Raw genomic sequence first — 23,952 nt, 5'->3', positions numbered from 1 at the left:
GTACAAATTCTCCCAAAATTTGATAATTTTTAAAGAACGCATAAAATAATATACCAAACAAATTCTAAATATTCTCAAAAATTCATGGTAGAATGTACCAGAATTGCATTATTTTCCCACGAAATTTCATTAATTTTGGAATTCGTTTAACATATATTTTATTTTTCTTCGTTGAAAAGATATTTTTGAAGAGTTTTCTATTTTTAAAACACGATTTTCGAGAAAATTACGATTCCGGAAAATGTCCTCCAACCTTGTTCTGATGTGATGAACATAAGAAAATTTTAAAATTCCAAAAAATAGATCATCGTGAGATGGCTATTTTTTCGAATTTCGTAATTACTCAGCCATTATTTTAAATAAAATACCACTCTTCACTCAAATTCTAAAAAACTGTTGATCCAATGTCCGATCCGATCCGATATTTATTTTACTCTATTTAAGTAGAACATTGTATTAAATTTTGGGACTAAACGGATTTGAAACACTCATGCAGATCATGTATTTAAGCACACCCATTTAATATTGAATTAAATTCATTTAAATGCTTAAAAATCATGCAAAAATCTAAAAAAATACCAAATAATCCCCAAAAAATCTGAGAATCGTGTACGTACCTGTAGTCGAGATCCTCGCCACGTCCAAATGCCGAAAACTCTGAAAATCATGCCGACGGGCAATCCGCTCGCCTTCTTTCTTTCTCTTTTTTGTTCTTTTTTTTTTTCTTTTCTTCCCCACTGTGGAGCGAGAGATTGATAGGGAGAGAGTGGGAATGGTGGAGATATAGAGATACACCGAGAGAGATTGATAGGGAGAGAGTGGGAATGGTGGAGAGTGAGAGAGAGACTGAGAAAGAGTGAGAGAAAGGCCGAGAGAGAGTAAGAGAATTGAGAGATCGAGAATGAGAGAGTCAGAGAGATGGTGAGTGAGCGTGAGAGAGTAGAGAGGGATGAGTGCAAGGGATGGTGAGTGAGCGTGAGAGAGCAGAGAGGTCCGCGATGGAGAGTGCGAGAGAAAGGAGAAAAACAGAGAAGTAGAGTGGTATATATGGAGAGATGAGAGGGAGAAGCCGAGGGAGTTGAGAGATGAGAGTAAGAGAAAGGGAGTGGGATAACAGAGGGAGTGTGGGAGATAGAGTGTGACAGAGAGAGTGTGAGAGATAGAGGGAGAGAGAGAGAGAGGGATAGACCAAGAGAAAGGGAGAGAGAGAGAGGGAACGAAAAAAAACAGAGTATTCCAATACTCTGTTTTTTTCACGCTCTTTTTTTTTTTTTTTTTTAATATGGGTGCTCTGATCAAGGGATAGGGGAACAGAGATAGTGAGAGATGAGAGGGAGAGACAGAGAGAGGTTGAGAGTGGGTGTTTGGGGAGTGAAAACAGAGGGGAGCATGGGAGAAAGATAGAGAGAGTTCTGTTGAGATAAAGAGGGAGATGGAAGAGAGAGATACGTGAGCTTGTTGTAGAGAGGAGAGGGAACATGGGAGATAAACAGAGGGTCGTCGGAATCCTGTTCTTTTCTACTCTTTTTTTCTTTTTTTTTCTTTTTTTTTTCAAAAACAGCGACCCCTCCCTTCTCCTATCCACCGTATTATCTCTTCTCCACCATCCCCCCAAAGCTGCCGTGAGTGAGGAAAGGTCGAGAGAGTCGGGTAGGCTGCTCTGTGAGTTTCGAAGGTCCTCCCTTTTCCCTCCACTACTCTTTCTATCCTCCTCCGAGAGAATTGCCGCACTCTGCTTTTTTTTTTTTTTTTGTCTCCAAGAATCTCCCTCTCGGCTGTGTTTGAGGGGAAGTTAGAGGGCTTGACCTTGCCAATTCTTTTCTTCTCCCTTTCTAACGTGAGCTACTTTCTTTTTAAGGGTGGCTGCTAACATTCCTTAAAACATTGGCTGCCGAATACTGTTTCTAAAGTGGCTAGCTTTGTGAAAGACTTTCTAAATAAACCCAAACGTGATCTTCTATTTATGATGGCTGCCAATATTCTTCTCTAATGTGGGCCAAGAATTTCCAAAATTAAATATATATGGAGGAGAAAGTTAACAACATGACTTCTTTCATATATATTATTAACAGAAATAGATTAAAGGAAATCTCTTACGTGAACTACTTTTCAATACAGAGGAATGGATCGATGGAAATGTGTTTTGCATTGGAAGTCGATCCACACCATCCATTTAGCATGCCATAATGTAAATTGGTTGCGCTCCCAACTCATTGGTGTAAAATGATCCGGATCGTCCATTTAATAAGCCACATTGAATGAAACAATGAGAGGCCCCACTTGAATTTGGTCGAACATGTCTCTCTTCCAAAATTGTGATTTCAAACATTAGTGGACCCACTCTTTATCCCACGCACGCCCATTCCAGTTTACATACCCATTTCACTTAGATGATCAAAACCGTTCATTTGATGGGCCCACAGAAATTGCATCCAAAAATAGTTCCATTGGATAATCTCAACCGTCCAATTTATGGGTCACAGCCCAAATAGATTGCGCGCCCCAAATCACTTCCATAGAATGATTTGAACTGTTCATTTGATGCAACATAATATAGATTGGCTGCGCCCCTCTAAATCATTTCTGTAGGCTTATCTGAATAACTTAACTTGATGATCGTAACAACATTGGTTGTTAAAACAACGTCTCTGAGATCCTGACCACTCCCTTGATGGACATCTTTATTCATTAGATCGAAGCAAGCTCAAAACTAATTTTTCATTAAAACCATATGCGGGCCTCCTGATTGATCCGAATTTAAACAAATATTCAATGCGGGCCTACCGACGGGTCCAAGTTCTCCCTTGCTCGGGTTCTCGTGAATAACCCCTCTCAACACTTAGCGAAAAGAAAAATGCAGAACATTGCGGAGAAGATCTGAAAAATTGAGAAAACACAAAAGGCAGACACGGGATTGGGAACCACTGAAAAACGGATAGCGAAACACTGACTTCTTTTATGATTAAAGCGGAACAAAATGGGGGTGTCTACAGATGCCCCTCTTTGGTAGAGATGACGTAGTCATCGAATACCAAAGTCAAAATGACAGAACCATTTTGCGCAGCTTTAATCAACAAAGGAGTCTACACAAAACGGAACCTAGACGCAAACATTTACTACCTAATGCAAGACCCTAAACGAAGTCCTAGAATTGGAATGCAATAAAAAATCCCGCTGCGGTGCCGCTCACAAACGGGCAACGAGAGAATAAGATATCATTTTCGAATGGATATTCGGAGGGAAAATGAGACATCACATTTATATGATGCTTCAAGGAGAATACGAGACCATAGTTGTTTGGACTTGAAGAGAATGAAATACCATATTTATACGGATTCCAAGGAAATGAGATATCACATTTGTGTGATGCTCAAGAAGAATAAGAGACCATAGTTGTATGGACTCGAAGAGAATGAAATACCGTACCTGTACGGATTCCAAGGAAATGAGACATCATAGTTGTTTGATGTTCAAAGGGGATAAGAGACCATAGTTGTATGGACTCGAAGAGAATGAAATACCGTATTTGTACGGATTCCAAGAAAATGAGACATCATAGTTGTATGATGTTCAAAGGGAATAAGAGACCATAATTGTATGGACTCGAAGGGAATGAAATACCGTATTTGTACGGATTTCAAGGAAATGAGACATCATAATTGTATGATGTTCAAAGGGGATAAGAGACCATAGTTGTATTGACTCGAAGAGATTGAAATACCGTATTTGTACGGATTCCAAGGAAATGAGACATCATAGTTGTATGATGTTCAAAGGGGATAAGAGACCATAGTTGTATGGACTCGAAGAGAATGAAATACCGTATTTGTACGGATTCTAAGGAAATGAGACATCATAGTTGTATGATGTTCAAAGGGATAAGAGACCATAGTTGTATGGACTCGAAGAGAATGAAATACCGTATTTGTACGGATTCCAAGGAAATGAGACATCATAGTTGTATGATGTTCAAAGGGGATAAGAGACCATAGTTGTATGGAGTCGAAGAGAATGAAATACCGTATTTGTACGGATTCCAAGGAAATGAGACATCATAGTTGTATGATGTTCAAAGGGGATAAAAGACCATAGTTGTATGGACTCGAAGAGCATGAAATACCGTATTTGTACGGATTCCAAAGAAATGAGACATCATAGTTGTATGATGTTCAAAGGGGATAAGAGACCATAGTTGTATGGACTCGAAGAGAATGAAATACCGTATTTGTACAGATTCCAAGGAAATGAGACATCATAGTTGTATGATGTTCAAAGGGGATAAGAGACCATAGTTGTATGGACTCGGAGAAAATGAAATACCGTATTTGTACGGATTCCAAGGAATGAGACATCATAGTTGTATGATGTTCAAAGGCGATAAGAGACCATAGTTGTATGGACTCGGAGAGAATGAAATACCGTATTTGTACGGATTCCAAGGAAATGAGACATCATAGTTGTATGATGTTCAAAGGGGATAAGAGACCATAGTTGTATGGACTCGAAGAGAATGAAATACCGTATTTGTACGGATTCCAAGGAAATGAGACATCATAGTTGTATGATGTTCAAAGGGGATAAGAGACCATAGTTGTATGGACTCGAAGAAAAGAGGCACCGTTCACAAACGGGCTCGAAGAATTTAGAGATTTTTCATGAGCTTGAATTTGACGTAGGATTGGATTTTTTTGAATCGGGGATTGGATTTGATGAAATTTTATTTTATTTTTTTTTATTATTTTTTTTTTTTTGGGAAATGAGGCACCGTCCACAAACGGGCTCAAGGAGAAGACGAGATCATTCACAAATGGCCTCGAGAAAAGAGGCACCGTTCACAAACGGGCTCGAAGAATTTAGAGATTTTTCATGAATTTGAGTTTGACGTAGAATTGGATTTAATGAATTTTGGATTTTATTTTTTTTTTGAACTTAATGAAATCGGGGACATTATAGATCGTGCCCGATAAAGATATTGGAAACTAAGATTTTGCCAAAGGATGAAACGACAGACCTTAGGAACGAAGAACCATTACTAACAAGAATGGATCAGGAACACCTTTATGAAACTTCAACAAGATTTTTCTCAAAGAGACTGCTGGTCTTGTCTTCTAGGGATTTTGATAACTGAAGCCTTGAACAAGATACCTGAAATTGGTAATTTAGAACAACAGCTCTCTTGGATATTAACATGGAAAAGCGGGATCTGCTTCTTGACAGGTGTTTAGATAAACATCTCTTGACCAGGATAGTATTCAACTAACTGGAAGGAGATTCTGAATTTTAATGGTTCATCAAGAAATTGGCTCAACCACCAGTGCATCTGAGGCTCTTCCAAGCTTAAGGTGCCTTCCTGGGGTATGATTTTTTTTACGGAAGCTGGGCTTTCTGATGTTTCTACTTCTGAATTCTTCCGAGCTAATCTTCTTTGAAATGAAGCTGCTTTACTAGATTACCGAGCTCTTTCATACGATCGCAGGGAGCTGCCGAGGCCAGGCCTCCTTCACTAAGACAATTGCATCATTTGGACATAAGAACGACGATTAACTCTTTCTAAAGAGAAAACTTAGATAAAAGGCACTACTCAAAGGACTGAGCAGCTCTGAAGGAGTGAACATAGAATGACAAAGATTGACTAACTACACTGACAGACACAGTAATGCTTCTGACATTGATAATGTTTTATTTGGTAAGTCGATCCTTTCAAGGAATGTTTTTTTTTTTTTTTTTTTTCAATTGGTAAACACATGACTTTTTCCTTAAAATAATGATGCCTCAAGGATTTAATTACGACCCCTAAGATTGCTTAGCTTCAATGCCCCCAGTTTTGAGGATGTCACTTAAATTTGCTTAAACTTCAGTTGATCTTCAGTCTTGATACCGGCTGTAGCCTTCTTATATTGATTCTCTTACCGTGACCAAGTCACCTCTTCAGGGTTTTTAACTTGGCGGACCGCGCTAGCCTTAACTTTTGCCTGAACCACCTTTCTAGGTTTTCGATCCAGCAGGCTATCCCCTTAGCTTTTGCCTAAGCCGCCTTTTCGGGTTTTCAACTTAGCAGGGGAATGATCTTAAATTTTGCCTAGACCGCCCTTTCAGGTTTTCAGTCTAGCAGATCTTCAAACTCCGCTCTTTTTTTTTTTTTTTGTGTTTCGGGATTAATTCTGAACACCGGAAGGACTTTATAGGTAAGATAGGGCTTTTCAAAGAATAGCTTAAGGCTCGACAAAGATTTCGACCGAACCTATGAACAGGTTGCCTACATATCCCAAGATAGGAATCAGGTCGTGTGTAGTTCAGGGCGAATGCCCCTAGTTTGAAGATAAATTGTTTGAAAGTTAATTGATTTTTTCTTTTTTCTTTTCTTTCTGGAATAATTAACTTCTCTTCTATTGGAACTTGTCCCTCTTTTTTCTTTTTTCTTTTTGAAAGGATTGAATTTCTTTTCCTTTTTGAATCGACCGAACTCGGTTCAACCGAGTTGCCTACGTACCCCAGTATAGGGATCAGGTCTCGCATAGTTCGGGGCGAATGCCCCGAGTTTGATGGGTTTTCAAGAAAATTTGATTCAGGCTCGAAGGGTTTGCAAACCGGTATTCTTTTGACATTGGGTTCTGATTTTGGGATTTAATCGGCCAAAGGAGGCCTTCCGATGCTCAGATTGGGAATCGATCTAGGTTACTAGAGTCCCTCTGGTACTGATTATTTATTTCTTCTTCTTTTTTTTCTTTTTTTTTCGGAGCTTGACGGCATTTCCAGGTAAGAGATAATGGATCTTCTTCTTTCAAGATTCTAATACGTGCTTTCGACTTTCGTAGAGCGAAACTTGCTCTTTGACATCCTCCATCTATGGATTTGTAACTCTTGATATCTGATGATCTCTTTTCAACGCTTGCTCTTGAGCTTCTTATCTTGAATTTGTTCGCTTTATGTTATGAATTTGAGAACCAAGGTCATTGATTGGAAATATGAAAGTTGTTTCCACTCTATGCCCCTTGTACATCATACGTCTCTCACTTTCTTCATTCTCTTGAGCTTTCGATCTATGTCTTACCTCTGGTATCGGTTGTAGCTTTTCTAGACAATCTTCTTATTCTTGAAATAAGTTTATCAATTCTTCACACTCTTCAGAGGGTAATGTATTTTTAATCGGCATTCACTCAATCAAAGTTTCAGTGCCAGTGTTTACCACTTCAATTTCATCTTTGAAAGGCTGGGATTGGCGCTCCTCCTCTTGTTCAAGTAATTGCTGTGGCTCAAGTGGAGTTTCGTCAATTTTGTCCTCATTTGAGGAGGGAGTCTTATTTTAAGATCAGAAGCACACTTAAGAAATAGACACAAGTGAACTATTGGAACTGAAATTTTTATTTAAAGAAAAAGCTATTACATCTGACGACCTATCCTGAACATGCTCAGGATTCACAACTCTAAATAAAAAGAGAAGCAAAAGATAACTTGCCTGGACTAGGCATTGACCTTGAACTGTAAGACCGGACTCAACAATTATACTGACCATGATGACTGACTCAACATAAAATAGTAAGTGACTAAAACTTTAACTGCTGCAACTGTTTGGCGTTGAAGGCTCGGCGAAGGCTGGTTTGTTCTGAATCATCATCATGGATGATACTTTCAATTTTGGATTCTTCCTGTTCTACTGCAGCTAGACCTGAGCTTCTCAAACTTCGATGCGCCTAAGCCTTATCCGGCGATGGTGCGGCATGGTTCCACACAACATTTGGCGTTTGCTGGAATGATAGCTTGCGCTCATCAATCAATTTTTGGATCACATGTCTCAAAGTTATACACCGATCGGTGGTGTGCCCTGATCCTTGGTGGAAGTCGCAGTGTTCATCTGCCTTCCACGTCTTGGGGAGCGGATTAGGAGGATCCCTAATGTGAGGTAAATAGACATCACCTGAAGCCAACCCTTGTTGCAATATAACAGATGGTGGAAGCGGGAGGGGGCGAATTGCCTACCTGGCTTTTGCTGAGGTATAGGTCTTGGTTGATCATATTCGATTACCATAGGCTCCTGCGACCAGTTAATCCCCTTTTCCCTTTTCTTAAACCCTTTCAGGATACCAGATCGTGGGGTAGGCAAATCAGTGAATTCTTTTTTAGGAGTTTCAGATGGTGACTCTTGGTCATATTCAAGAACTAAGGGCCCAACAGAATCTTGCTGGTGCTGGGAGACAAAGTTTCCGGTAACAACATCTTGGACTTTGGTATTTTTGCCAGCGAAATGTTCAGAACCTTGAGACCGACAATACCAGGTTTGCATTTGTTGCTTCATCTGATAAACTTCTTCTGTTAGCGCCGCCATTTGTCTAGAGAGGTTCACAATTAGTTCTTCCGAACCCATAACCATGGAGAGGCTCAGATTTTTGCCCTTAGAAACAACAGTGGTTGGACCAAATTTCTCAATAAGTTGAGCTTTGATGAATTGATTTTCTTCCTTCAATTCCTTCACATGTTGGACGAGCTGGGCCAGAGTTTCTGTGACATGAAAGAGTTGAAAATTTTCCATAGAATCTGCCATAGGTAGGAAAAAGTGGATAGAGAGACTTCCAAAGAAAATGGGGAATTAGCTTCTTCACTGGCCAAGAAAGATTCAAACCCAAGAAGCTTTCCTGGATTTTCAGCAGTGAACAATCCTGACATAGAAATAAACACGAGATGTAAGCTTGACATTCAGGGAATTTTTCCTTTCTATGATTGACATGATAATTATGATATGACTAGATAAGGAATGGGAAGTAAAGTGATGGTTCCTCAAAACAAATAAACACAACAATGATGACATGATAGCACGCGGGGAATGCCCCTAGCTCAAGGATTCTGAGAGTGAACTCTGAAGGACTTAGCAAAATAATCTTGAAAAATGTAGCCCCTAGAGGAGGAAGAGACCAAGGGTACAAGCAAGATTGAATCATCTGGACCAGGCATGATCAGATCATGAGATTGCATAATCGAAAGATTGTGAGATTCTCCTCCTGCCAGTTATGGGATGGCATGAAGATACGATCGAATCGTATGACAGAAGAATGAAAGACGCATGATCAAAAGATTAGATGAGATAGCATAAGATTGCTTTCAACGGATAGATCATGAATGACTAATCCTATGAGATCTTTGGAAATGATGGGATTTATATCCTAACCCCAAGGGGAAAGTTTTTTAATCTTCGCACATTTTAACAGTGTTACCTGAAGGCATCAACCCTATTCCTAATCTAGCGGAGTGGAGAGAGGATCTCGACTCATGACTTTGTTTGTGTACTTAAGAACCGATCGTAGCCATTGGAAGATGGACCACGGCCTAATCTAGACACAAATGGGTAGGATATCCTAAACTAGGCTCACACACGTGATGCACATGTGTTCGTATACTACATGCATGTGTGGGTTAATCTAGGGGTAAGGCCAAGAGTTCCCTTAGCGCGAATCCATGTTCGATATACTGTACCAGTGTCCGGCGTATCAGTACGTGAACAAGAGATCCGTTTACGCACCATAAGGTGCTAGGCTAAGGGTGGAATGCTTCTCTAGCACAGAGGCACCAGGTGATGAAATCCCAGTCAACCATGCTAGATAACACTCCGGGTTCCTAAAATAGGACGTGTGTGCATGTGAGATGCAGGGTTTAAATGCAAGTGATGTAAGTGTGTGCAATAAGTTCACGCAATCTATGATGCCTTCAGGTTTTGTTAGATTAAGTTCAAGTAAAATGTGATGAGAAAATAAAGCATACAAACTAATCTAATAAGCATAGAAATGATAGAGTTTTTATGAGCCAGTTAAATTAAATTCAAATGAGTTATCTTTTAAAATTTTAATGAAGTTAGGCGGTCCCCAGCAGAGTCGCCAAACTGTGGGACCCGATCCCGCGAGAGGGGTGGGGCGCGAGCCGCCACGCTCTCTCTAGGTCTCTCGTACCCACGCGATTGGCGTGTGCATTTTAATATTGATTTTAATTCATCTTTTATGTGAACTTGGGATCACTAAGGCAATCCGAATTCCACACAAAAGAGAGTAACAGAGTCGCCACCTAGATGTAGGATCTAGGACCCATAATTAACCAGAAATTTAGACTTGCTACCTGGTTACAAGAATGGAAGGTATGGGGAGTTATCCACCACATGCACCATTCCTGCCCGATAATCGGTCTTCGATTTCAAAAGCTAACTCTTTTAAATTTATTTTAAATGGCTCATTCAACTCTAAGTTAATGTGCGAACTAAGTGACATGCATCCTAAAATCTAATTTCAATGTGAATCCTAAATGTGTATCTTGATTTCTTAATTTGTCTGGATTCATTCTAAGTGAAAGTTCTCCTAGAATTCTAATTTCATGGAAAGTCCTAAATGATTTGATTAAGCATTTACAAGAAAATTAATATACAAAACACCACAATTTGTTGTGGTGCCGACTCGCGGTTGGTATGCCATCAGACATCCAAGCTGCCTACGTACCCAAGCCTCACTGGAATCAGAGTCGACGTAGTTCGGTGCACCTAAGCTAAGCTACTTATGCCTAACTCAACTAAGACACCGATCTAGACTGATTTGACTGTTTCAACAGTTTTAAGAGAAATTATTTAATTCAAGTTGAGGATTTTATTATCCTAGGATTTCATCTAAGATTCTATATGATTCTTATCTAAATGCAAGTTGTTCCTTAGACTAATGCAGGTTAGCCTACATCCTAGTTTACTAGGCTTGTCCTAAGGAAAGATTGGGTGACTAGTGTAACTAGACCTATGGCACGGTTGCTATACATAGCAAACGTACGTGATGAGGCTGGACTCCTAACTCTAGGACTCCCTAAAACCTAAGACTCCTTAAAACTTAGGACACGCCACGACACGACACCAGTGTTCCTAAATTGGGCTCTAATAGTTCTTATATCGGAAACCATAATCCAATGGTTCCGAAAGACTCGAGACAAATCGATTCAAGTTCTTGAAGTTAATAAATTTCAGATTTCAAAGATTTTCGGTTTCTGGACATTCAAGGATTACCAATGGTTCTAGGGTTCACCAATTTCGGCCCAGGATAGCATCCAAGGAAGGGAATCGTGCCCTCTTTTCTTGTGCAATTTAATACTTAGGTTATAGCACCTTATTGCCTAGCATATCTCAGGATTTCCGTGGACAGTAACCTCGGAGCCAACAACGTGCTATAGCTTAAATATTCAAATTGTCAAAAATCAGTTGCAATTGGGATACGATTATGGATGCACTGGTCATTTTTCCAGGAAAATCTAAAGATCCTAAGATTTCTGTTTCAATGGATTAAGGAGTTAATATGTGACAGAGATTTAAGGTTCTTTAGAGATTTTCAGATGATTTTCGATTGATTTCGATTTTTCAATGAATTTTATCAATTTTAAACATATGAGTGATTTTACAAGTGAAACTGTTGCAAACGAATTCAACATGAGTTGAAACTTCTACAGCAGCAAGATATGATGAAATACAGCTTACTGAAAGATCTTTACAGATTTTTACATTAAGCTCATATTTAGTTTTGATTTAACAATTAATTGATCAGATTGCCAAAATAACACAGAAACTACTAGAAATAGCAATCTAAATTCAATTAAATTTCTACATAAATAAGATATGCGTAAATATAGCATGATGTGAGATTTTTATGAATTTTAGAAACTATATACTATCAATTTCGGATTTTTCAATTTTCAAACCAGATTATGAATTAACACTACATCCCATATGAAACAAGATCTAAATCACTTGAAAATTTTACAAAAACTAGAAATATGGAATATAAGACTACTGTAAAAATGTTGGGAATTTTAGCTGTGATCTGATGTTTGTAAAAATTCTCCCAAAATTTGATAATTTTTAAAGAACGCATAAAATAATATACCAACAAAATTCTAAAAATTCTCAAAAATTCATGGTAGAATGTACCAGAATTGCATTATTTTCCCACGAAATTTCATTAATTTTGGAATTCGTTTAACATATATTTTATTTTTCTTTGTGGAAAAGATATTTTTGAAGAGTTTTCTATTTTTAAAACACGATTTTCGAGAAAATTACGATTCCGGAAAATGTCCTCCAACCTTGTTCTGATGTGATGAACATAAGAAAATTTTAAAATTCCAAAAAATAAATCATCGTGAGATGGCTATTTTTTCGAATTTCGTAATTACTCAGCCATTATTTTAAATAAAATACCACTCTTCACTCAAATTCTAAAAAACTGTTGATCCAATGTCCGATCCGATCCGATAGTTATTTTACTCTATTTAAGTAGAATATTATATTAAATTTTGGGACTAAACGGATTTGAAACACTCATGCAGATCATGTATTTAAGCACACCCATTTAATATTGAATTAAATTCATTTAAATGCTTAAAAATCATGCAAAAATCTAAAAAAATACCAAATAATCCCCAAAAAATCTGAGAATCGTGTACGTACCTGTAGTCGAGATCCTCGCCACGTCCAAATGCCGAAAACTCTGAAAATCATGCCGACGGGCAATCCGCTCGCCTTCTTTCTTTCTCTTTTTTGTTCTTTTTTTTTTCTTTTCTTCCCCACTGTGGAGCGAGAGATTGATAGGGAGAGAGTGGGAATGGTGGAGATATAGAGATACACCGAGAGAGATTGATAGGGAGAGAGTGGGAATGGTGGAGAGTGAGAGAGAGACTGAGAAAGAGTGAGAGAAAGGCCGAGAGAGAGTAAGAGAATTGAGAGATCGAGAATGAGAGAGTCAGAGAGATGGTGAGTGAGCGTGAGAGAGTAGAGAGGGATGAGTGCAAGGGATGGTGAGTGAGCGTGAGAGAGCAGAGAGGTCCGCGATGGAGAGTGCGAGAGAAAGGAGAAAAACAGAGAAGTAGAGTGGTATATATGGAGAGATGAGAGGGAGAAGCCGAGGGAGTTGAGAGATGAGAGTAAGAGAAAGGGAGTGGGATAACAGAGGGAGTGTGGGAGATAGAGTGTGACAGAGAGAGTGTGAGAGATAGAGGGAGAGAGAGAGAGAGGGATAGACCAAGAGAAAGGGAGAGAGAGAGAGAGGGATAGACCAAGAGAAAGGGAGAGAGAGAGAGAGGGAACGAAAAAAAACAGAGTATTCCAATACTCTGTTTTTTTCACGCTCTTTTTTTTTTTTTTTTTTTATATGGGTGCTCTGATCAAGGGATAGGGGAACAGAGATAGTGAGAGATGAGAGGGAGAGACAGAGAGAGGTTGAGAGTGGGTGTTTGGGGAGTGAAAACAGAGGGGAGCATGGGAGAAAGATAGAGAGAGTTCTGTTGAGATAAAGAGGGAGATGGAAGAGAGAGATACGTGAGCTTGTTGTAGAGAGGAGAGGGAACATGGGCGATAAACAGAGGGTCGTCGGAATCCTGTTCTTTTCTACTCTTTTTTTCTTTTTCTTTTTTTTTTTTTCAAAAACAGCGACCCCTCCCTTCTCCTATCCACCGTATTATCTCTTCTCCACCATCCCCCCAAAGCTGCCGTGAGTGAGGAAAGGTCGAGAGAGTCGGGTAGGCTGCTCTGCGAGTTTCGAAGGTCCTCCCTTTTCCCTCCACTACTCTTTCTATCCTCCTCCGAGAGAATTGCCGCACTCTGCTTTTTTTTTTTTTTTTGTCTCCAAGAATCTCCCTCTCGGCTGTGTTTGAGGGGAAGTTAGAGGGCTTGACCTTGCCAATTCTTTTCTTCTCCCTTTCTAACGTGAGCTACTTTCTTTTTAAGGGTGGCTGCTAACATTCCTTAAAACATTGGCTGCCGAATACTGTTTCTAAAGTGGCTAGCTTTGTGAAAGACTTTCTAAATAAACCCAAACGTGATCTTCTATTTATGATGGCTGCCAATATTCTTCTCTAATGTGGGCCAAGAATTTCCAAAATTAAATATATATGGAGGAGAAAGTTAACAACATGACTTCTTTCATATATATTATTAACAGAAATAGATTAAAGGAAATCTCTTACGTGAACTACTTTTCAATACAGAGGAATGGATCGATGGAAATGTGTTTTGCATTGGAAGTCGATCCACACCATCCATTTAGCATGCCATAATGTAAATTGGTTGCGCTCCCAACTCATTGGTGTAAAATGATCCGGATCGTCCATTTAATAAGCCACATTGAATGAAACAATGAGAGGCCCCACTTGAATTTGGTCGAACATGTCTCTCTTCCAAAATTGTGATTTCAAACATTAGTGGACCCACTCTTTATCCCACGCACGCCCATTCCAGTTTACATACCCATTTCACTTAGATGATCAAAACCGTTCATTTGATGGGCCCACAGAAATTGCATCCAAAAATAGTTCCATTGGATAATCTCAACCGTCCAATTTATGGGTCACGGCCCAAATAGATTGCGCGCCCCAAATCACTTCCATAGAATGATTTGAACTGTTCATTTGATGCAACATAATATAGATTGGCTGCGCCCCTCTAAATCATTTCTGTAGGCTTATCTGAATAACTTAACTTGATGATCGTAACAACATTGGTTGTTAAAACAACGTCTCTGAGATCCTGACCACTCCCTTGATGGACATCTTTATTCATTAGATCGAAGCAAGCTCAAAACTAATTTTTCATTAAAACCATATGCGGGCCTCCTGATTGATCCGAATTTAAACAAATATTCAATGCGGGCCTACCGACGGGTCCAAGTTCTCCCTTGCTCGGGTTCTCGTGAATAACCCCTCTCAACACTTAGCGAAAAGAAAAATGCAGAACATTGCGGAGAAGATCTGAAAAATTGAGAAAACACAAAAGGCAGACACGGGATTGGGAACCACTGAAAAACGGATAGCGAAACACTGACTTCTTTTATGATTAAAGCGGAACAAAATGGGGGTGTCTACAGATGCCCCTCTTTGGTAGAGATGACGTAGTCATCGAATACCAAAGTCAAAATGACAGAACCATTTTGCGCAGCTTTAATCAACAAAGGAGTCTACACAAAACGGAACCTAGACGCAAACATTTACTACCTAATGCAAGACCCTAAACGAAGTCCTAGAATTGGAATGCAATAAAAAATCCCGCTGCGGTGCCGCTCACAAACGGGCAACGAGAGAATGAGATATCATTTTCGAATGGATATTCGGAGGGAAAATGAGACATCACATTTATATGATGCTTCAAGGAGAATACGAGACCATAGTTGTTTGGACTCGAAGAGAATGAAATACCATATTTATACGGATTCCAAGGAAATGAGATATCACATTTGTGTGATGCTCAAGAAGAATAAGAGACCATAGTTGTATGGACTCGAAGAGAATGAAATACCGTACCTGTACGGATTCCAAGGAAATGAGACATCATAGTTGTTTGATGTTCAAAGGGGATAAGAGACCATAGTTGTATGGACTCGAAGAGAATGAAATACCGTATTTGTACGGATTCCAAGAAAATGAGACATCATAGTTGTATGATGTTCAAAGGGAATAAGAGACCATAATTGTATGGACTCGAAGGGAATGAAATACCGTATTTGTACGGATTTCAAGGAAATGAGACATCATAATTGTATGATGTTCAAAGGGGATAAGAGACCATAGTTGTATGGACTCGAAGAGAATGAAATACCGTATTTGTACGGATTCCAAGGAAATGAGACATCATAGTTGTATGATGTTCAAAGGGGATAAGAGACCATAGTTGTATGGACTCGAAGAGAATGAAATACCGTATTTGTACGGATTCCAAGGAAATGAGACATCATAGTTGTATGATGTTCAAAGGGATAAGAGACCATAGTTGTATGGACTCGAAGAGAATGAAATACCGTATTTGTACGGATTCCAAGGAAATGAGACATCATAGTTGTATGATGTTCAAAGGGGATAAGAGACCATAGTTGTATGGAGTCGAAGAGAATGAAATACCGTATTTGTACGGATTCCAAGGAAATGAGACATCATAGTTGTATGATGTTCAAAGGGGATAAAAGACCATAGTTGTATGGACTCGAAGAGAATGAAATACCGTATTTGTACGGATTCCAAAGAAATGAGACATCATAGTTGTATGATGTTCAAAGGGGATAAGAGACACAGTTGTATGGACTCGAAGAGCATGAAATACCGTATTTGTACGGATTCCAGGGAAATGAGACATCATAGTTGTATGATGTTCAAAGGGGATAAGAGACCATAGTTGTATGGACTCGAAGAGAATGAAATACCGTATTTGTACAGATTCCAAGGAAATGAGACATCATAGTTGTATGATGTTCAAAGGGGATAAGAGACCATAGTTGTATGGACTCGGAGAAAATGAAATACCGTATTTGTACGGATTCCAAGGAATGAGACATCATAGTTGTATGATGTTCAAAGGCGATAAGAGACCATAGTTGTATGGACTCGGAGAGAATGAAATACCGTATTTGTACGGATTCCAAGGAAATGAGACATCATAGTTGTATGATGTTCAAAGGGGATAAGAGACCATAGTTGTATGGACTCGAAGAGAATGAAATACCGTATTTGTACGGATTCCAAGGAAATGAGACATCATAGTTGTATGATGTTCAAAGGGGATAAGAGACCATAGTTGTATGGACTCGAAGAAAAGAGGCACCGTTCACAAACGGGCTCGAAGAATTTAGAGATTTTTCATGAGCTTGAATTTGATGTAGGATTGGATTTTTTTGAATCGGGGATTGGATTTGATGAAATTTTATTTTATTTTTTTTTATTATTTTTTTTTTTTGGGAAATGAGGCACCGTCCACAAACGGGCTCAAGGAGAAGACGAGATCATTCACAAATGGCCTCGAGAAAAGAGGCACCGTTCACAAACGGGCTCGAAGAATTTAGAGATTTTTCATGAGCTTGAATTTGACGTAGGATTGGATTTTTTTGAATCGGGGATTGGATTTGATGAAATTTTTTTTTTTTTTTTTTGGGGAAATGAGGCACCGTCCACAAACGGGCTCAAGGAGAAGACGAGAGCATTCACAAATGGCCTCGAGAAAAGAGGCACCGTTCACAAACGGGCTCGAAGAATTTAGAGATTTTTCATGAATTTGAGTTTGACGTAGAATTGGATTTTTTGAATTAAGGATTTGGATTTGATGAATTTTTTATTTTTGGGAAATGAGGTACCGTCCGCAAACGGGCTCAAGGAGAAGACGAGACCATTCACAAATGGCCTCGAGAAAAGAGGCACCGTTCACAAACGGGCTCGAAGAATTTAGAGATTTTTCATGAATTTGAGTTTGACGTAGAATTGGATTTAATGAATTTTGGATTATTTTTTTTTTTGAACTTAATGAAATCGGGGACATTATAGATCGTGCCCGATAAAGATATTGGAAACTAAGATTTTGCCAAAGGATGAAACGACAGACCTTAGGAACGAAGAACCATTACTAACAAGAATGGATCAGGAACACCTTTATGAAACTTCAACAAGATTTTTCTCAAAGAGACTGCTGGTCTTGTCTTCTGGGGATTTTGATAACTGAAGCCTTGAACAAGATACCTGAAATTGGTAATTTAGAACAACAGCTCTCTTGGATATTAACATGGAAAAGCGGGATCTGCTTCTTGACAGGTGTTTAGATAAACATCTCTTGACCAGGATAGTATTCAACTAACTGGAAGGAGATTCTGAATTTTAATGGTTCATCAAGAAATTGGCTCAACCACCATTGCATCTGAGGCTCTTCCAAGCTTAAGGTGCCTTCCTGGGGTATGATTTTTTTTACGGAAGCTGGGCTTTCTGATGTTTCTACTTCTGAATTCTTCCGAGCTAATCTTCTTTGAAATGAAGCTGCTTTACTAGATTACCGAAATGTCACCAAAAATTAAAACCTCCATAAATCTCTCATTTTAAGTTTAAAAGTGGTAAAATCTCTTCCAATCGGAGGTCCTCAAATTCTCTTCCAGGGGAAAGAAATCTCGTTTCAAAATTTGGAGGGATGAGAGAGTTCTGGTCCATTTCATAAAGAGTGTGCGAAACGCCACCCAAAATTAAAACCTCAACAACTCTCTCTCTTTTTAGTATAAAAGTGGTGAAATTTCTACCAATCGAAGGTCTTCAAATTCTCTTTTAGGGAAAAGAAATCTCATTTGAAAATTGGGGGGATGAGAGAGTTCTCGTCTGTTTCGTAAACAGTGTGCGAAACGTCACCCAAAATTAAAATCTCCACTACTCTCTCATTTTAAGTTTAATAGTGGTTAAATTTCTACCAATCGGAGGTCTTCAAATTCTCATTCAAGGGAAAGAAATCTCGTTTAAAAATTCGATGGGGTAAGAGAGTTCTGGTTCGTTTAATAAAGAGTGTGTGAAATGTCACCCAAAATTAAAACCGCCATAACTCTCCCATTTTAAGTTTAAAAGTGGTGAAATTTCTGCCAATCTGAGGTCTTCAAATTCTCTTTCAAGGGATCCATTTTACAAAGAGTGTGCGAAACGTCACCCAAAATTAAAACCTTCACAAATCTCTCATTTTATGCTTAAAAGTGGTGAAATTTCTACCAATCGGAGGTCTTCAAATTCACTTTCAGGAGAAGGAAATCTCATTTCAAAATTTAGTGGGACAAGAGAGTTCTTGTCCGTTCCATAAAGAGTGTGCAAAATGTCACCCAAAATTAAAACCCCCACAACTCTCATTTTAATTGTAAAAGTGGTGAAATTTCTACCAATCGGAGGTCTTCAAATTCTCCTTTAAAGGAAAAAAATCACATTTACAAATTCGGTGGAACAAGAGGGTTCTCGTTAGCTTAATAAAGAGTGTGCAAAATGTCACCCAAAATTAGAATCTCCAGAACTCTCTCATTTTAAGTTTAAAAGTTGTGAAATTCCTACCAATAAGAGGTCTTGGAATTCTCTTTAACGGAAAAAATATTCATTTAAAAATGCGGCGGGATGAGAGAGTTCTAGTCCGTTTCATAAAGAGTATGCGAAACTGTGGATCCCGTCCCGGAGGGGGGGTGGTCCCACGAGGGTGGTGTTTTACGATGATAGCGCCTTTGTCCATTGGTTTTGAATATGATTGCCTTTTTCACAAATTTAGGATAAAAGTCCTAACTTCACGAAAGAAACAACTGACCAGAGTCGCCACCTAGATTAGGGATCTAGGACCCATGATTAACTCTATTAATTTGGTCTGCGTTTAGAATTCTGGGTAAGTTACCTGGTTACGAAGTCGGAAGGTGTACCGCACGAAGCGTACAGCACCGACCTTGCCTAACTTTTTAAAAGCTTTAATTATTCAGGTTTAACTAAGGGGGTGAATGCGAGTTTTATTTTAGAAATCTAAACATTACTAATGATTTGGCCGTTCACAGTTTAGACTCATGCGGGCCAGGAGTGCATCCTACATGCAACTACATGCCTACGTGCCTATGTGATTGTTTTTTAGTTTGATGAGATTTGGCTTAAGTTGATTTTGATTAATTGATTTGAGGTGAAGTGACTTACGCTACATGAACCTAGATCTAATGCAATGGGCCTAAGTTGCATCTTAATATTTCTGTGAGAATTTGGACTCTAAGATTCTATTGGGGAACCTAAAGTGCAACCTCTAAGTTCAGAACCTAAAAGATTTTACGATTGATCTTGAATTGTGATTTTTCAATTGTGTGAAAGTTCTTAGGTTCTTTAAGGCTTTCAAATTCCAAAGAGTTCCAAATTCAAACAAAAAATCTAAACATGCAATTTCTACCGAAGACAATTAACATGACATTTTAAATGATGAAACATGTAAAGAAACTAAACATGGAAAGCCAAGTAACTAATCATGCAAAATGACCAAAGAACTAAACATGCAATCAATGATTTGAGAGTGGGAGAAGGGATAGAAAGAAAGGTGGAAGAGATGGGGAAGGGTGTGAGAGAACAGGAAGGATGGAGAGGGGGGCGGCTGAACTTGATTTTGCCAAGTTGCCTACGTACCCCGTCGTGGGGATCAAGCCATACGTAGTTCCAATTGGTGGTTGAGATTGAGAATTGGGATTGGGATTTGGATTAGCTTCGGAAACTAGGATTTGAGAATTAGAGACTTGGATGAGGAATTTTGAATTGGAAACTTGGGATTAGCTCCGAATGATTGAATGACAAGGTCATCAAAAGAGATGGACTTTAGATTCAGGCATAGGAATACAACTCGGTTGGGGTCTAGGGGTGCAACCCGGTTGGACAACGGTAGGTGTGGCTGAATTAGGCATATGACTCGAGTGAGTCAAGGGGCGCAACTCGGGTTAGGATTGGAATAACTCGGGTTGATTTAGCTTAGGTTGAGCCAGATTGGGGTCCGGTTGGTTTAAGGTGGAAAGATTGGGTTTTGTTGAATAGGGTTTATGATGTAGGGAACGGCTTGGGTTTGGGAGTGTTAGGGCTAGGCCGAGTAGGCCCATGGAGTCGGATTGGGTTTGGTGGGACTAAGTGAGTGGGTTAGACCGGGTTAGACCCGTGTTGGCTTGAGTTGTAATTCGGATGGGTTTAGGTCCAGGTTGCGGGTTTTGTTCCAAGTTAGACTCAGGGTTCGGGTTAGCGGTTCGGGGTTGGGGCTCGGGTTAGGGGTTGGGTTAAGTTGTGCGGCTGGGTTGGGTTGGGTTGAATTGGGTTGGATCAAGTTGGATTGAGTTAGGGTCAGGTTGGGCGCGGGTCAGGAATTTATGGATTAGGTGGGCCATGGGCTTGGAATGGGTTAGTTTGGGCTGATCCACTTGGATCGGGTTGGGTTATATTTGGTTGGGTACAGGTTGACTCAAGTCGGGTTCATTTGCAGGGCCGGTTTTGGGTTGCCAATTCAAGTTAGGTCTAGGATGGGACTCAGGTTAGAAACGGGTTGGGGTTGGGCTCAGATTAGATTAAGTTGGGTTAATTTGGATTGACCCCAAGTTGAGGTCCGGGTTGCATCTTGGTTAGGCCCAGGTTGCAGGTTTTGGTGAAGGAATGAATGGTTCGGCCAAGATAGTATCAGGTAGTGGGTTTGCTTTAAGAGAGAGGATTCTAGGTAGGGGTTTTGATATGACATGATGGGCCATGGGAGGTGTTGATGGAGATGGGGTATGTAGCTATGGAAATGGAGCATGTGACCATGGCTATAAAATGGGTATGTGGCTATAGAAGTGAGTGCTGTGTCTGATGGGCATAGAATTGTTGTGATGGCATACATGCTGTTAGGTTATGGGGTTATCCTATTGTGATGCAAGAACATGATGTATGGGTATGTTATGGATCATGTGAGATATGATATAAATTTAATGGGGAGGGGACAAGGTTCGGTTGGGATGGGGTGGGTAGTAAGGAATATAGGTTGGGTTGGATTTAATTGGGTTGAGTGTGGGGCCCTGTTGGGGGGTATGGATCAGATTGGGTTGGGTTGGGTCGGTTGGATTGGGGTGGGGTAGTAAGGAATATAGGTTGGGTTGGGTTTAATTGGGTTGAGTGTGGGGTCTGTTGGGGGGGCATGGATCAGATTGGGTTGGGTTGGGTCGGTTGGATTGGGGTGGGGTAGTAAGGAATATAGGTTGGGTTGGGTTTAATTGGGTTGAGTGTGGGGTCTGTTGGGGGGCATGGATCAGATTGGGTTGGGTTGAGTCGGTTGGATTGGGGTGGGGTAGTAAGGAATATAGGTTGGGTTTGGGTTTAATTGGGTTGAGTGTGGGGTCTGTTGGGGGGCATGGATCAGATTGGGTTGGGTTGAGTCGGTTGGATTGGGGTGGGGTAGTAAGGAATATAGGTTGGGTTTGGGTTTAATTGGGTTGAGTGTGGGGTCTGTTGGGGGGATATGGATCAGATTGGGTTAGGTTGAGTCGGTTGGATTGGGGTGGGTAGTAAGGAATATAGGTTTGGGTTTGGGTTGAATTGGGTGGTGCGGGTCTGTTGGGGGGGGGGGCGTGGATCAGATTGGGTTGGGTTGAGTCGGTTGGATTGGGGTGGGGTAGTAAGGAATATAGGTATGGAGTGCGGGCTATGAAGTTTGATGCTAATTGGGTGGTGGCTCGGATGTATGGTATGTACTACGGATCTAATGGGATGAAAGGGTTTGATGGTATTTCTGATGGATTAAGATACATAGGTTTAATAGGATGGGGACGTGGCTAAGGAGATGGGGGTTAGGCTTTAATGGCCAAGTGGCCAGGGAAGGGAAAGAGGGACGACTTCTTTTTTTAGAGGGAAGCTAAGAGCTATTGGGTCCACACAGAACATTAACTTTTATAGCATGCAGATTTGTTTCTTTGAGCTTATGTTCGTGGGCTTATTCTCCACATTTACACACACTGTATCATTTACACACACTGTATTTCGATAATTGACCATGATACACTTAGTTATATGCAACAAAGGGTCTATGCATAGCACATGTACATGATGTACGGATGCATGCATAGGCAATGCATTTGCATATACAATTCATTAGATTCAGGAATGGTGTGTGACTTCAAAAGATTTGGTTCATTAAAATGGGTCAAAAATGAAGAATAAAATGATGGCCTACCTCTCCCAAAGCTTGATGTCGTTCCTTGCTCCAGGTGATGAAGACGATTCCTTGGAGATGACTCGATTCCTTAGCGTTTCCACCACCACTGAACGGTGGTAAGAAGAAATGAGAGAGGGGTAGGGGAAATTTGGGGCGGAATTTAGAGGGGGAGAGAGGGCTGAAAAATAATGTGTCTAATGAAGAGGGGGAGAGGGGGTATTTATAGGGAAGAGAATGCTTGGATTGCTAAAGATGGAGTTAAGGAAAAACAAGGGTCATGATTGAAAGATTGGAAATTAGCAATAGTGCAATGGTGGGGATCCAAAGAACCGTAATATTCTCTTTCCAATCTTGGGAGTGTTTTTCAAGGCAAGAGAAAAACGTCCAAAATCTTCTCTTTGTGATCAATGGAATGTCTTTCAATGGTAGAGATGAATTGCCAAAATTTAGAAACAACTCCAATGAATGAGATTGTGCCACTTGTGCCACATTTCCCTTTTTTTTTTTATAAATTGAGAAAGAAAAAGAGATCAATTGGAAACTCCCATATTGGACGTGCATGTGAGTGGAATGGAAAGAGCTTTGAATGAATGGGATTTCTTTGCAAAACTAGGAAAGCAATTAGGATAATGACAAGTGTTTCAACAAAATTTTGCAAATCAAGAATAATTGGGAACGTCCAAATGAGGAGTGAAAGTTGGAATTTTAGCAAGATTTGTACTCAATTGGAAAAAGACAAATGCCCCTTTTTAGCTTTAGGCAATTCTTTTGGCCAATATGCTTGAACCACACATCTCCTCTCAATATACAAAATCTTTTAAAATATCAACCCAAAGCCTTCAAAATAGGAACGTGGACATCATGGAACGTTTTCCCATGCGTGTGGGAGGGGAGAGAGAAAGTGCGGAAAGAAACTTAAAAAAAGTCATTTTCTGAAGATTTCGGCGTCCGATTTCGATAATTTTTTCGCCTTTGGAATCCTTGATTTCTCCTCTTTCATTTAAGCCCAATATTGCCATACAAATTACAAGTTTAAAATTTTCATCCAATGAGAGCCGTTGGTTTTTAACGGCGGATCATTTTTCCACCGTTTGATCAAATTGTCGATTCGATTGGACCAACCAACTCGATCAGCTTTGGATCGATGATCCCAGCCGTTAAACCACCAATTAATGAGTTTAAAATCTGTTGTTGATCATAGGATTGAATAATTTCTACGGCTCTCATTTTTTCGTATTGATCCGTGGGTTTTCGTATGTTTTTCCTCAATTGAGCTACTTAATGTCCGATCGGGATTGGGGCTGACCCCGATTAATTTAATTTTGACCAAATGATCTTAATTTATTGAGAAAACACCCAAATTAATCTCAACCCTTGATTTGATGACTCGATAAAAATCGGATCTCGGAGCAGAATTAGGGTTCGGCCTGTGAAGCGACCCTACCTAATTTAACCCCGATTGACGATCCGTTGGGTTGGATTAGGGTTTCGGCAACTTCAAGTATATA

The 23,952-nt window shown here is 39.8% G+C and overlaps 1 protein-coding gene across 1 annotated transcript; it reads right to left on the bottom strand.

Annotated features, from left to right (window-relative positions):
- Positions 1 to 5,918: 5,918 nt before the first annotated feature.
- On the bottom strand, positions 5,919 to 23,230 carry LOC143851087 (uncharacterized). The gene is made up of 2 exons (XM_077360407.1): positions 22,463 to 23,230; positions 5,919 to 8,654 (listed from the first exon to the last, which is right to left on the bottom strand). Exon 2 carries the CDS (start codon positions 8,537 to 8,539, stop codon positions 7,799 to 7,801), a length of 741 nt encoding a protein of 246 aa, XP_077216522.1. The 5' UTR covers positions 8,540 to 8,654; positions 22,463 to 23,230; the 3' UTR covers positions 5,919 to 7,798.
- Between the last annotated feature and the right edge of the window lie 722 nt (positions 23,231 to 23,952).

This window comes from Tasmannia lanceolata, unplaced genomic scaffold, assembly GCF_043159265.1.
Source record: "Tasmannia lanceolata isolate RefF3 unplaced genomic scaffold, GAP_Taslan_0.1 ptg000018l, whole genome shotgun sequence".
NCBI lineage: Eukaryota > Viridiplantae > Streptophyta > Magnoliopsida > Canellales > Winteraceae > Tasmannia > Tasmannia lanceolata.
Note: the sequence above shows the minus strand (reverse complement) of the source record. Positions and strands in the feature narration are given on the sequence as shown.

What these genes read in the sequence shown, in the direction of transcription:
- LOC143851087 (XM_077360407.1), bottom strand. Translation starts at nt 8,539, where the DNA reads ATGGCAGATTCTATGGAAAATTTTCAACTCTTTCATGTCACAGAAACT.